At 42.2% G+C, this 14,044-nt stretch overlaps 1 protein-coding gene across 1 annotated transcript in view; it reads right to left on the reverse strand.

Moving 5' to 3' along the window:
- The window catches only part of LOC133451396 (leucine-rich repeat transmembrane neuronal protein 4), a 115,213-nt gene extending 104,507 nt beyond the window's left edge, over positions 1 to 10,706 (reverse strand). Inside the window, exons 1-2 of the mRNA XM_061730407.1 lie at positions 10,233 to 10,706; positions 5,792 to 7,381 (exon numbers count right to left, since the gene is read on the reverse strand). Of these exons, the coding sequence (XP_061586391.1) occupies positions 5,835 to 7,381; positions 10,233 to 10,236 (1,551 nt within the window). The 5' untranslated portion in view covers positions 10,237 to 10,706 and the 3' untranslated portion in view covers positions 5,792 to 5,834. The remainder of the gene's footprint in view (positions 1 to 5,791; positions 7,382 to 10,232) is intronic.
- Positions 10,707 to 14,044: the final 3,338 nt, after the last annotated feature.

The following is a 14,044-nucleotide window of genomic DNA, read 5'->3' on the forward strand; positions in this document are numbered from 1 at the left end:
TCAGATGCAGCACTGAAAATTGCACTCTATTAAAGCCATTGCATCCAATTCACTTAATGGGCTTTTCCCCCTGTATCTCGCTGAAGCTGAGCTTGAATGGAGCTGAGCACAGACAATTTTTCACAAAATCATCAGGTATGATAAAAGCTAAGCAGTCTGCTTCTGTGGATCCATGGATCATTGCCACACAGTCTTGCAATTGCAGTTATTTGCAATGCCACTAAACAAGAAGACAACCAAGAAGAATGAGAATTAATGGTTGACCATGCTGCTGTTTTTGTGAAAGAGACCAGAATAAAAAAGATGTTTCATTTTTCATGTTGCAGATCCAGCTTGAGTCGTATTGTCATAAATGTGTCAGCGTTGCATTAAGGCAGAGTTAAAAATGCATATATTTTTGCTTCGGCAGATATTGCGACCTGCCAAAGCTCCCGTCACCTGACTGAAGTCTGCCGTCTGTGCATTTACGCGCAGATGAATGGCAAGCTGCCGCTGCGACAAGCCGAGACGGACCAGTTTGAGCATCCATCTTCTGTCTTACTCCTGGCATCTCAAAAACAGGGCTCATATTATAACGCCTGCAAATTAAACAAATGTGTGCTGCACAGAACGAGCTCAGACACTCACACATGGACTAATTAGGTGCAGAGCACAATTAGTTAATAACATAACAAGGTGGGTGAGACACCGAGCTGATGTGCAGGAGGAAACTAAAGCTCACGGACAAGTAAAACACAAAGAAACAGAAATGCTTCTCACTCGTCCCTTCCGGAATGAATATTAGTTTAATTTAAAAACAGGTTTTTTTAGACAGCCCCTATTTAGGACGGACACCTTATACTCACTTTATCTCCCTCAACACAGACCACTTTAATTATCTGCGAGCCGGATCACCTCATCTTATTAATGCCTGCACAGTCTGCTCGGGTAAGGATGGCCTGTGGCTGAGATTGTGGGATTTTCACCTTAATATTTTCTCAACTAACTTCGAAGGGAAGGATCTGTGGGTGGACAGGCACCGCTGCAGCTGCTTTGTGACCACATCCCCTGAATGGCATACAAGATTGAGCCCATTTTGTCTTTTTCTTCTTTCAAAAACTGTGCTACAAGAAGACTACGGCACCCCGCCGGCTCGAAGCGTGCATCAGAATTCCCACCCTGCAAGTTCAGCTTGCAGGGTCGAAAAGCAAGCTGCTGAGCTGTGCTGGAAGAAATCTATAGAAACAAATTAACTCTACGTCTGTTGGTCTGGGCATGTGCACCAGATAAGAGGCTTCAATTACATAGCTCTTTTTCCTAATTGAAAATGCAACTAATAGCTTAAGTGCTTGTTATCTGAGGAAGCTGAAATAAGGTGCAGGAGGTGCAGCGGATTCCAGCATTTACAATATGCCTGTGAGAGTGGGTTTTAGCCCTGGAGGAGCCTTTTTGATTACAGCATCTCTCCCACTTTCATCTTTCCTGACATTCTGAATCTGCATTGTCTGCCAGTCATTGGAAACTGAAATGCTGTCGTATAAGCCAGAGGAAGATGTGCAACATTATTTCTTCTACTTTAATATGTATTGGAAGAAAGGTCTGGGTGTGCAGTAAAGAAGTGAGGCTTGCACACTGAAGTATTTTAGATGCAAAAGAACTCTACATTCTAGGGGGGGAAAAAAAAGTACTTATTTCTGTCGGATGTAAAAACCAAACCAAACGTTTTCATGGAAATCCATATCAATATACGTGAATTATAAGGAATAAACTGATATTTTACGATAGTGTAGGTTAGCCTCATACAAAAAAACTACCTTTGCAAAAAAACTAAACATTTTCAGCAACATCTTGGTAAATACAATCCTATTTGAAACAGATTCAGGTGAATTTCTATCCTTTGCACTTCTCCCTCATCTGCAGATATTTTCTAGAGTCCTGCAGGCAACAGCAGGTGAGTTTTGATGTCACCATTGAGTGAATAAAGAGAATGAAACCTCTGTGACATCACACATATGTTCGCTGAAGTCCATTTGAACTCTTTTTTCCACAGGCAACTCCATATTGACAGGAGCTGATTTTGTTTAACCCCAATTAATGAAAAAATCGTCAAACAGGGGGAACGAGCGACATCAGAAATGACCACAGCATCGGCTGCATCCGCTTGTTTCTTCAAGACCAGTAGGTGGAAGTCCTGCAACAGACATCCTATTTTAAATGTTGTTTTAGTAGAAATGTTTCTTCAAATGCCTCAGCGTCGGCTCATCGAGGGTCTTATTGTGGACCTCTCGTCTTAAATGTCGTTTGGTGATGACATCAAAAACGACTGCAGCCTTGCGGTTGCCGTGGCAATGGCCCAGGGTCTCAGCATGGGTCTCGGCATGGCTTGGCTGTCATAGCCAGCAACCAGCTATGATGAAGATGCAGGGGATTGCAAGGCTGCGATAATTTAGCCGACGCACAGTTAGCACCAGCCTCCTGCTGCTTGACTAACTCAGACACTTCCAAGGCCAAACTACTAGTCTGTTTGTACTTTAAACTGCACAACAAACTGTGTTTTCTTCAAAATAACAACGCTTATGCACCTCTTAGGTCATTATTCCCGGTCAGAAGTCAACGCTCTGCTAAGAGCCGAGGGGCTAAGGTGAAGACAGCTAGTCCCTGATCATAGCAAACCAAGGGACAACAAACTTATGCATAGATTTGTGAATTCATATAAATGGTGTGCTACATCAAACTTTAGTCCGATTACAGTTGTCATGGAGGTGAAATATAGCTATGAGCAGAGGTGTATAATCCAGGTGCCATAAAGTAAAAACGCTGCCATGTTTCTGGATCAGCCTGTACATTTAGAACAGGGGTTTTCACTAACGACCATCTACCTGCAGAGAAGCTGGTTTAGTGACTGTTTGGAACAACTGCTGGACTGGATTTTTACTTTATGGCACCTGGATTATACAGGACTGTCTCAGAAAATTTGAATATTGTGATAAAGTTCTTTATTTTCTGTAATGCAATTAAAAAAACAGAAATGTCATACATTCTGGATTCATTACAAATCAACTGAAATATTGCAAGCCTTTTATTATTTTAATATTGCTGATTATGGCTTACAGTTTAAGATTAAGATTCCCAGAATATTCTAATTTTTTTAGATAGGATATTTGAGTTTTCTTAAGCTGTAAACCATGATCAGCAATATTAAAATAATAAAAGGCTTGCAATATTTCAGTTGATTTGTAATGAATACAGAATGTATGACATTTTTGTTTTTGTAATTGTATTACAGAAAATCACAATATTCTAATTTTCTGAGACAGTCCTGTACACCTCTGGCTATGAGACCGTGTTTTAAACCAGGTTGTAAATACTTATTTCTGCTGCAAATTTGGACATTTTAACATGCAAGTCAATGAAGATGGACTCACTTTCGGACCCATGCCCCCTGTGGTCAGTTGAGGAACTGCAATTATATACATTTCTGGGTTGGCACCAGAATAGCCAGATTGATGTAGCCCTTTAGATATTACTAGGGTTGATACATTTGATCTTTGGTATTGAAGTTTAACTGGTAAGTATCAAGCAGTCAGAGCACGACAAAGCATTAGTGCTTTTTGTTTTTTTCCTGATATCTTATAATATTGTCTTGTACACCATCTGATGTGCACAATACATTTCACTCCGTGATACACTGGTGATAGGGAATATGATTATTTTATTCGACATGCATGCTTTGTTGTTATTTAAAGAAATATCCATTATGGTTCTATCCACAAATAAATGTGTTTTAAATGTCATTTTAAATGTGTATGAGTTAGTAAGCATGTCTGCATGTATATATATTCATGTTTGTATATAATAAATTACCATAAATCTACAATTACTTCCCATGAGTTCCTATTGATTTCCATATACTGCCACTTAATTTCCTTGGACAGTTTGTAAAATATATTATGTTCTAATTTCCAGCTGCCTAAGTCCATATGGAGAGTTTCTGAAAGGTTTATGGCTATTTACTTGAAATGTCCCGCCCTTTTGCACCTCCAGTCAGTATCCATTTTATCTTGGGCCCAGGAACAACTGGAACCGACACTAAATTAGATTGAATTACGTGGGCATCTGTGACTCAGATAGCATAAAAACAAGGAGGCAGTTTCAAAATGTGCTCCTACTCTGCATTTCCCCGAATTCCCATGAAATGCAACACATACACAGAAGGGAAAAAAAAATCTTATTACATTTTTAACAAGTCAAGCTGCTCCCCCCGAGTTGCAGAGGGCAAGAAATTACAAAGCTGAGGGACGTCTCAGCTCCATACTTTCGATGGACTATTAGTTATTCCGGCTAGCTGAACCCCCATTAGGTCTGCCATTTAAAGCTCCCACGCCACATTCTCACACGAAAGCTACAAGATTGATAAGATGACCATCTCACCTCCAGGTTCCCTTGTGCTTGAGGAATGCTCAACTCTAGATTATCTGACAAGGAGCATTACTGAGAACAATAAAATATGTTTGCGCTAGCCTCTCCGGTGAGTTCAGTAAAGGACACAACAAGAACAAGAGGGGTCCTGCAGCACAAGCCGCTGATTTAAAACATATTCTGCGGTGATTTATAGGCTCCATGTAGAATACGAGATATAAACTGTGTGGCAGCGAGAGATAAAACTTTGTCTCTGAGCTGCAGTGGCAGATACGATGGGGAAGAAAGATGTCTCCTGTACACCACAGCATGTTTGGTTAGAAATACAAAAAATCATCCTGTGACGCTTCATTTTTTTCCTCAGCACGACACGTTCTGTTAATCACACTTTACCATAGTGCCAAATGAAATAGATAATAGAGGGAAAAAAAACAGGTCAGATGCAGAGCATTTGGGGGCACACGCTCAAAGAACGTGCCTAATTAAGCATGAGCAAACTGATTAGGTTTTGTGTCAGGGCTCTCTGTCTTTAATCCAGCAATGAAATCCTGATTCTATTTGAACTTTCCAGACATAAAGTGACACTTGTGTGCCTCAATACTTTCTTTAGATTTCTCTTATTAAACAATAGTCCGATGCCTAAACATAAACATACACATGATGCCGTTTGCTACTGCAGTGGCACAACAGAGCCAGACAACAAAATAGAGTCCAAATGCATAATTTATCTTTTATTTGGCTACAGGACTTTATAGTGTTCTCCACCCTACGGTGACTGTTTCAACTTTGCAAATTAAACTAATGAGGAAAATGCTAAGCACACAATTGCCAGAGGCAGGAAAAGACAATGAGAGAAATTATCATAAGCTGGAAGGATGTAAAGAAATGTGCGTGTATTAACGTAGAAAACACACGTTCGACAAAACTTGACAGAACTTGTGTATTTGTTACGACAGCTGTGGTAGCAAACACACGGGATAGGAGAGGACCACCTGCACGGTGACTTGATCTAATGCATTGTTTTTATTCCCAGCGAGGAAGTAGGCCATTTGTGAATAAATAACAGGCAGCCTGATAATACGCAAATTAATCAAGGGCAGCTTTCGTGAAGCTAATGAAAGATAAACCCACTTTGTGCAGAATGTGTCGTAATGTATGCAAGTCGCCCGGAAAGAGGAGCTGCCACTGCCGTTTTAGCTAATGGGAATCATATTTCAGCAATAACATAGCATGATTTAAAGTAGCAGCTGTGCAGTCACGTGGAACTGAACAAACCAGCATATTGCAAGAACAAGTCACCATGCACTGACCTTTGCTTCCTGATCCCAGAGCAGAGGAAAAAAAGCAGAGGAGAACACAGGTATTTTTCCCCACAGAGTGTTAGAAAATTTACCTCTCACGCCTCGCAGTGGAAATGGATTTTTGGAGGGCAACAGTCATACCTCGCATTCCCTGGAGCCTGAGATGGTGTATGTGTAGGGTCCTGTCCCATTAACCAGCATATCCATAGTCTCTGAGGGGGAAGGCTTGTAGTCCACATAGTATTCTTGCAGTGGGGAATTAAAGGAGCGCTCAGTCTCACGTGCCTTTTTCTGCCGCTTTTTGACAGCTGAGCGTAGCTGCAGCTGTTTGAGGCTGCTGGGGTAGTGCTTCCACGACACGTAGATGACCAGCAGAATTATAGCCACGGACAAGAAGAGGGCCACGCTACCGGCTATGATCTTGTGGAAGGACACAAACTCGGTCTCGGGCAAGGGGGCGGTGGGGGACGCCTTGGAAGGAGTCGGGGGCGCCGTCCTGTTGAGGGTCAGCTTCTGATCCACCACGGGCTGAGTGGGGAGAGGCAGCAGCTCGGGCTGAAACGCCGACGTGAGGGGCAGTGTCGTCGAGGTGAGAGGGGTCGGAGTCGCGGTGCAGATGTTGTAAGTGTCCACCACATCTGTTACCTTCTCTCCTTGTGCCTCCTTAGGGCTGGCACAAATCATAGTAGTCTCCTTGTTACCTTTGAAGGCTTTGAGCCAGGACACCAGCGGGCATATGTTGGGATTACAGTGCCACAAATTACCGGCCAGGCTGATGGTGGTGAGGGAGATCCAGGTCTCCACTGTCTGCTGGGAGACATTGCTGAGTTTGTTAGAGTCCAGGTTTAGAGTCTGGAGGTTGGGCAGGCACCGAAATGTGCTGGGATCCAGCTCCTGCAGCTCGTTCCCTGTGAGGTCCAACTTTTGCAACGAAGTCCACATCCACGGCAGGCCCTGCGTTAGCAGTTTGACACGGTTCCACTGCAGGTAGAGCGCCCGCAGGTTGGTCAGGCGGGGGAAATGGGCAAAGTTTATCTTTGAAAACTGGTTGTGCTCCAAGTGAAGTTCGACGAGCTTTAGGAGTCCCGCAAAGGCGTTACGCGTGAGGCTCCTCAGCCTGTTGTAGCCAATATCGAGGAACTCCAGGTTGCGACAGTCGAGGAAGATGCGCATGGGGACGGTTTTTAAGGAGTTGGACCTCAAGTGTAAACTCAGCAACTTCCGTAAGCCCAAGAACTGATTGGGCTGGAGAACCTGCAGTTTATTGTAGGACAGGTCTAGATTTCGTAGGTTTGGGACATCTTGGAAGGTGTTGTTTTTTAAAGTTACGATCTTATTGGAGCTTAAAATCAGTTCCTTAAGCCTCCGTATCCCGTGGAAAGCCTCGCCATCCACGGCGTTGATGTAATTGTGGTCGAGGTAGAGCCACACGAGTTGGCCCAGGCCCGCAAACTGGTGGGCTCTGAGGTTCACCAGGCTGTTGTAGCGGAGGGACAGGCCCTGTGTGCCCACAGACACATTGTTTGGCATGTCACGAAAGGCATTGGATTCACAGTATATTATTTTCCCATCACATCTGCAGCTCTGGGGGCAGGGCCGCTCCCGGATGCTGCTGGGAGCAGCGAGCAGCCAGGCAGGGGCCACCACTGTGAATACAAGCCATCTGAAAAGCACAGAAAGTCCTGGAGACACAGAAAAGTGATAGATGTAAGAGGGCAAACATGACACGAATACAAAGAGCTGTTTTCTTTTTAAATGCAGATTATATAAATGCATATCGCTGCTACTAGAAAGGCCCCTCCGGGTGGCTGTCAGCCAAAAAGTCAGCCTCAAAAACTATTTGGGGTAAAATAATTATTTGTAGCTACCTAAATAAGAACAAGCAATTGTGGTTGGAGTTGGGTGGAGCTGAAAAGTTGTTGGATCATTTATAAACCTGGTCATGTGACGTGTAGAGTCGGTTTATACAATTACACTTGTTCACAAATTTCTGATTTTTGTAAAGCCAGAAATTCTCAGTTTTGCAAATTTCTGGGTTAATGAAGTCAGAAATTCTGTTTTTTTTCCATCAAATTTGTGACTTCATAAAATCAAAAAATCAAGATTTCTTTTCTCAGGAAGTTTTAGCCATCACATGTTTTTTTCAAGTAGTCTTGATGCACTGGCGTGCTAGCTGAGTCAGCCCCGGCAAAATGTAAAACTACCTTCTTTTATTTTCCTACCTCAACTTACAGTACTTACTTACTCTAGCTAGTGTTAGTAAACTTCTAGTTAGTGTAAACTCTAGTGTGTTAGAGTCAGCAGTCGTAGCTGCAGCTATAGAACAAGACTTGATAGTCTCAAACACAGCTTCGTGGTAGATAGCCTATGCCGCTGTAGGGCTCTGCTGCAGGGGGGACCGACATTATCCACTGGGCGGTGCCCCTCACCCTTCTATTCTTCTCCTCTTCCATTTTCTATTTATTATAAGTATCTCATAGCCATCATTTTGTCCATCGTTCTTGTAGTTTGTTGTGCTGGTCTGCCCCCTCCCTTTTTCTCTTTTGTGTATGTTTGCAGGCCGGAGCTTCGGGAGCTGCGTGCTGACCTGCAGTCCCCCCCTCTGATCATCCCACTGCTGCTTCCACCCGTCTGTGTAGATGTCTGCCATATGCTTGCTGACATCCTGGCCTCCCCCCCCTGACTGTTTATATAGTCAGGGGTGCACACAAGCCGGTACTCGAGGGCCAGTCTACTGCACATTTTAGATGGTTCCCTGCCTCAACACAACCCTGATAGACAAGGCTGTGTCACCAACAGTTGTGTAAACCTTGATGACATGTTGATGACGACCAGTGATTAGAATCAGGTGTGTTGAAGACGGAGAAACATCTAAAACATGCAGTAGACTAGCCCTCGAGTACCGGCTTGTGTGCACCCCTGTAGTCATCCCTGTAGTGAACCAGTTAGCCATTGTGTCTGTGTCTCTCCTTTCTCTGTTCTTCATTCTCTCTGTCTGTTCTCTCTTTTCCTGCTCTGCCCAGCTGGAGGATGTCCCCCCTTATGATCCAGGTCCTGCTCAAGGTTTCTTCCCTCCTAAAGGGGAGTTTTTACCTGCCAAATTTCATGTTTTGTTTATGTTTTGGTTTGGTGTCACTTACAGCTGAAAGTGTCACTTTTAGTGAGGGTACTATAATGTCACAGTAGAGTCAGAGTAGAACAGGGGGTTTTTCATTTTGCAAGGGTCGTATTTCATAGTTTTCCACATATTGATTTGGCTACTATTTTACATCTGAGCCCTTCCTGACACCCCCCTCCCTATTTATCTGGGCTTGAGACCAGCACTATGATTGGCTGGGGTAATTGGGGCAATATGGGGTTCATCATCCTGCCAAGAGACAGTTCTGGTGATTAATTCACCTTTAACTAATTTCACTTTTCACCAGTTCACAATGAAAGTCATTTTAGAGCACTTTACAAGGAAGACTTGTCCGATCAAAGACAATCCAATTTGATCTAATCAACCCCGTTCCTCCTCAGTTATACCCAGCTGATTATAATAGATTCCAGTTGTAGCACTCACGTTGGCTTAAGTTTTTCTCCCACTAGAGGAGTTTTTACCTGCCAGTGTTTATCTTATGTTTATGTAATAATTGCTTGGGGGTCATGTTCTGGGTCTCTGGAAAGTGCATAGAGACAACTTCTGTTGTAATAGACGCTATATAAATAAAATTGAATTGAATTGAATTGAAATTGAACCAGAACTGAGATCAGCCCAAATAAACTCGCGTGAACGCAATAAGAAACTGTGTATCTTTTCTTCGGGTTCCTTTTTCTAAGAAAAATGAGTTCAGTTCACCTAAAAAGGACCATAAACATCCTCACTTGTAAGGATTTGACATTTCCCTGTTTGGTTTTGAAAGCCCATGTCCCTGAGTTTCAGTTCTGACTTGACCCTCCTGTTTCCAATCTGCTCTGATTGTCTGCACCTGTGTCTCGTAAATCCCCTGTGTATATCTAGTCTTGTCTTTCCCCTGCTGTCACTGGTCCTTACTGTTTGCTCCCACCATGTTCTCCTCGTCAGGTTTACCCAGTTTTCTTGTTCCTGTTCTGTTTTTGATCCTGCTCAGCAGCGTTTTTGGTTTTGTCTTTACAAATAAATCTAAGTTTTTTTGGAACTCTTGCCTCCTGCCTCCTGCTCTCCTGCGTTTGGGTCCTTAACCATTCCTGACATCACTTTCACTAACCTGGGACCCCCGCCCCCCCCAATTTAAAATCTTGCACAGGCCCCCCAAAATGCTGGGAACACCCTTGAATATAAGGTGGAGTAGAATTTAGTTGAAGAACCCAAACTACCAAGAGACTCTGAGCCATTTGAACCCGCGTCTCCGTGATCTTGACTGCTAAGGTGATTGATAAGGACATGCATCAGGTATAATTTGGTTGCACAACTATTTGGTTGCAAAAAAGCCTCTATCCCAGACTGCAACTGTCATTCCCAGATATCACCAGCCCCATCTCCACCTGAACCCCAACACAGGACTGGTCACATACCCATGTTTGCTCGGCGTCCCTGCTCTGCCCGGACGGCTGGCGGCTCCGGGACGCGCGTCTGTGCGCGGAGAGCCCGGGCAGTGCGCGCCGCAGTCGGGCACCTGCGGGTGATGACGGCCGGCGGCCGCTCCGGAAGGTGTGCGTCAACCTCGGCCGAGAGTTTGCAGCTTTTTTACCGCACAACATGAGCTCGGTGGTGCGCGAGGATTCTGACAGCAGGAGCCTCAGCAAGCCCGAGCACGGAGGCTCCCGAGCCGGTGGTGGTGGGTGCCCATGGACGGTGACTCTCTTCAGCTTTAAAATACATCCCAAACACCCGACTCGCCAATTGTTGAATCTGAGAGATAAAAAATAATAAATAAATAAAAGAGCAAGGGGGAAATAAGTGAAACAGAGAAACAGAGTCCAAAGCCGGCAAGTGCAGGTTTGTTGTATGTGGTAGGAAAAGGTGCAGGCTCTTGAGGGTTTGACGCCTTGACCGTGGCATCAAGAATAAATCAGTTGTTTAGCAACAGGGATGATGTTGGTGTGGAGAGGACGCAGCTCCAGGTTCCAGTTCCAGGACTCGAGACGCCCTCTAGTGGCCGCCGAGCGCATTGCAGCTCCGCACCAGAGCCGGCTGTTGTTCTCACCGGCACATCCTGCATATCAATTAAAGCCGAGGAAAGGGAACATTGTTTGCTCCGCATTCAGATATTTGCCAAGCTTGTACTGCCTGTCAGATTCCCCAGAAGAGCTCAGAGTCTCACGTTTTTAGATACAGCTCACAAGGAGGTTTCCCTCTGGACTTCATCAGTACACAATCAGATAAGAAATATTTTGTCCTAAATCCTGACAACAGTGTCACAGAATGGTTTAAAGCGTCATTAAAAGCATCTGTTATGAAGAATGTCTTTAATTCATGCTTTGACACTATATTTTTAAAGATCACCATGTGACCTACTTGTATGTATAACCAGTACTGGAGTTGAGGGGGGATGGCATCCCCCCCTGAAATAAAAACAGTCAAAATCATCCCCCCTGTAAAACTGCCATCCCTCCTTTCCATCCCTTATGTCATTTCATCAATGAATGTGGTTTTACTGCTATTTCAACATTTAGAGTCATCACCAGAAAAATAACACCAGAAAAATAACTTATTTGACAATTTTTACCCGTTTCAAGTAAATTTTCACTTGAAATAAGTAGAAAAATCTGCCAGTGGGACAAGATTTATCTTCTTATTACAAGCAAAAAAATCTTGTTCCACTGGCAGATTTTTCTACTTATTTCAAGTGAAAATCTACTTGAAACAGGTGAAAATTGTTGGGTTTTTTTCAGTGATGAGTCTTGTTTTAAGTGTAATGAAATTTTTTTTACTAAAATGAGACATTTTAACCAGAAATAAGACAAATATTCTTGTTAAGATTTTTAGTTTTTGCAGTGATCCATTTTACTTATCTTGTGAAGGACAAAGTTCAGAAAAGTGTTTTTTTATTGTTGTGTTTTGATGTATTTGATGTAAGCCCAGTGGATATTTAAAGCGTACAGAAGGCTGCATTTAACTGCTGCTATGTCATTCCTGCAGTATTTCTGCAGCTGTTTTGGTCAGTGCTATTATTTGTAATATATTATATTATTTGTAATCAGCACAAATTATCTGTCCCCATATGATAAAATCCACCATCCCCCCTGATTTCTTTTTTACAACTCGAGTACTGCTGACAATAGTGTCACAGAATGGTTTAAAGCATCGTTTAAGGCATCTGCTATGAAGAATGTCTTTAATTCATGCTTTGACACTATATTTTTAAAGACCACCATGTGACCTACTTGTATGTATAACAGTATTAAGATGATTACAAACTAATCCTTTTTCATTAAAAGGTTAAATCTTTTGGAACATAATTTTTGAAATACTGCAGGCTATAATCCAAATACTTACAAAAAAAATGAACAAACTATATTTAGATGCACTACTGTAATTATGTAGTCTACGAATAACTAGGCTTCATAAACGTTACATTCAAAGGAGACATGGTATGACCTTTTTTTTATGAAGAGTCGACTCAATTTCCTGAGGTATTGCTGAAAAGTTTCTGACAGGTTTTGGCCAAAATACGACAAGGATACATTTAATAAGCTCCGTTTACAACCATGTACTGACACATCTGCTCAAAGCAGTTAGTTTTACAAGTGCCCGTTGGATACATCCTCGATTTAACAGGAGCAGGAAAACATCCGGAGGATTCAGACCTTACTCGGCAAGAGGATAACTGTGACTGATGACGTTTCACAGCCCGAGCAAAAACAAGTAGAGACCAAGAGGCAGTGTTACAACTTTACATCACTCACTTCTAAATTGCAGCTATTGCAGCTTAATGTGAAGTTGGATGGAGATAGAAGTAGGGAAAAGCTGGAGTATTCTATCTATCAGGATGGAGGATTGCACCAAAGTCAAGATTCGATGCAATCTGTTTGGTCCTGTAGCCATGCTGTCTTTGTGAATTGGTGTTATATTCAATTAATATCAATTCAATTCAATTTTATTTATATTACAACGTCTATTACAACAGAAGTTGTCTCTAGGCGCTTTAAAGAGACCCAGAACATGACCCCCGAGCAATTATTACATGAACATAACATAAACACTGGCAGGTAAAAACTCCCCTAGTGGGAGAAAAACCTTAAGCCACTGTGAGTGCTACAACTGGAATCTATTATAATCAGCTGGCTATAACTGAGGAGGAACTGGGGTTGATTAGATCAAATTGGATTGTCTTTGATCGGACAAGTCTTCTTTGTAAAGTGCCGTAAAATGACTTTCATTGTGAACTGGTGAAAAGTGAAATTAGTTAAAGGTGAATTAATCCCCAGCCTCACCAGAACTGTCTCTTGGCAGGATAATGAACCCCATATTGCCCCAATTACCCCAGCCAATCATAGTGCTGGTCTCAAGCCCAGATAAATAGGGAGGGGGGTGTCAGGAAGGGCTCAGATGTAAAATAGTAGCCAAATCAATATGTCGAAAATGATGAAACACGACCCTTGCGAAATAAAAAAAAAACCCTCTTCTACTCTGACTCTACTGTGACATTATACAGTAGTACTCTCACTAAAGGTTACACTTTCAGCTGTAACTTTTCAGCTGTAAGTGACACCAAACCAAAACCTTTTTATTTTGTATATCTCCTCTTCATTTTTATTTTTATTTATCCTTTATTTATCCAGGAAAGTCCCATTGAAATACAATATCTCTTCTGCCAGGGAGACCTGGTCAAGATGGCAGCAGAAAAATAAATTCAGTTTCATATAAAAGAAAATACATACAAGGACAAGTAACTTTACAAAAAAATAAAAATATATCAAAACAAGAAACAAACAAACATAAAACATACAAGGATCAGAAAGCTAAAAAGATTTCATGACAAATAATGGCACTTGATTAAAAACAATGACATTGTCCTATGAAAACGGATTTTAACATATGTTTGAACATGTTAAGAGAGGGTAAATATCATCAATCAATCAATTATCATCAATATTCATCTCAGATTTTAGCATGTCTTTGTTTAGTTCCTGGGCATGAAAGGTTTCAAGAGGTCAAATTGCTTTTTGTTGGTGTCCAAAGGTGAGTTCAGGAAAGAGATTTTGACCTGATGAATTTAAAAACAGCTCCTTGATCTACAGCCTACATGTATGTTGTTTTCTTATATTTGCCATCATTGTATGTATAATTAGAATTTTATTTTAAATCCATGAGCATACAACCCTTGCAGATACAGCATGCAGATAAAACCAGGTGTGTGCAGTTTCCTCTCATTCTTCAGTTA

The sequence above is a fragment of the Cololabis saira genome, chromosome 9 (genome assembly GCF_033807715.1).
Source record: "Cololabis saira isolate AMF1-May2022 chromosome 9, fColSai1.1, whole genome shotgun sequence".
In the NCBI taxonomy this organism is placed as follows: domain Eukaryota; kingdom Metazoa; phylum Chordata; class Actinopteri; order Beloniformes; family Belonidae; genus Cololabis; species Cololabis saira.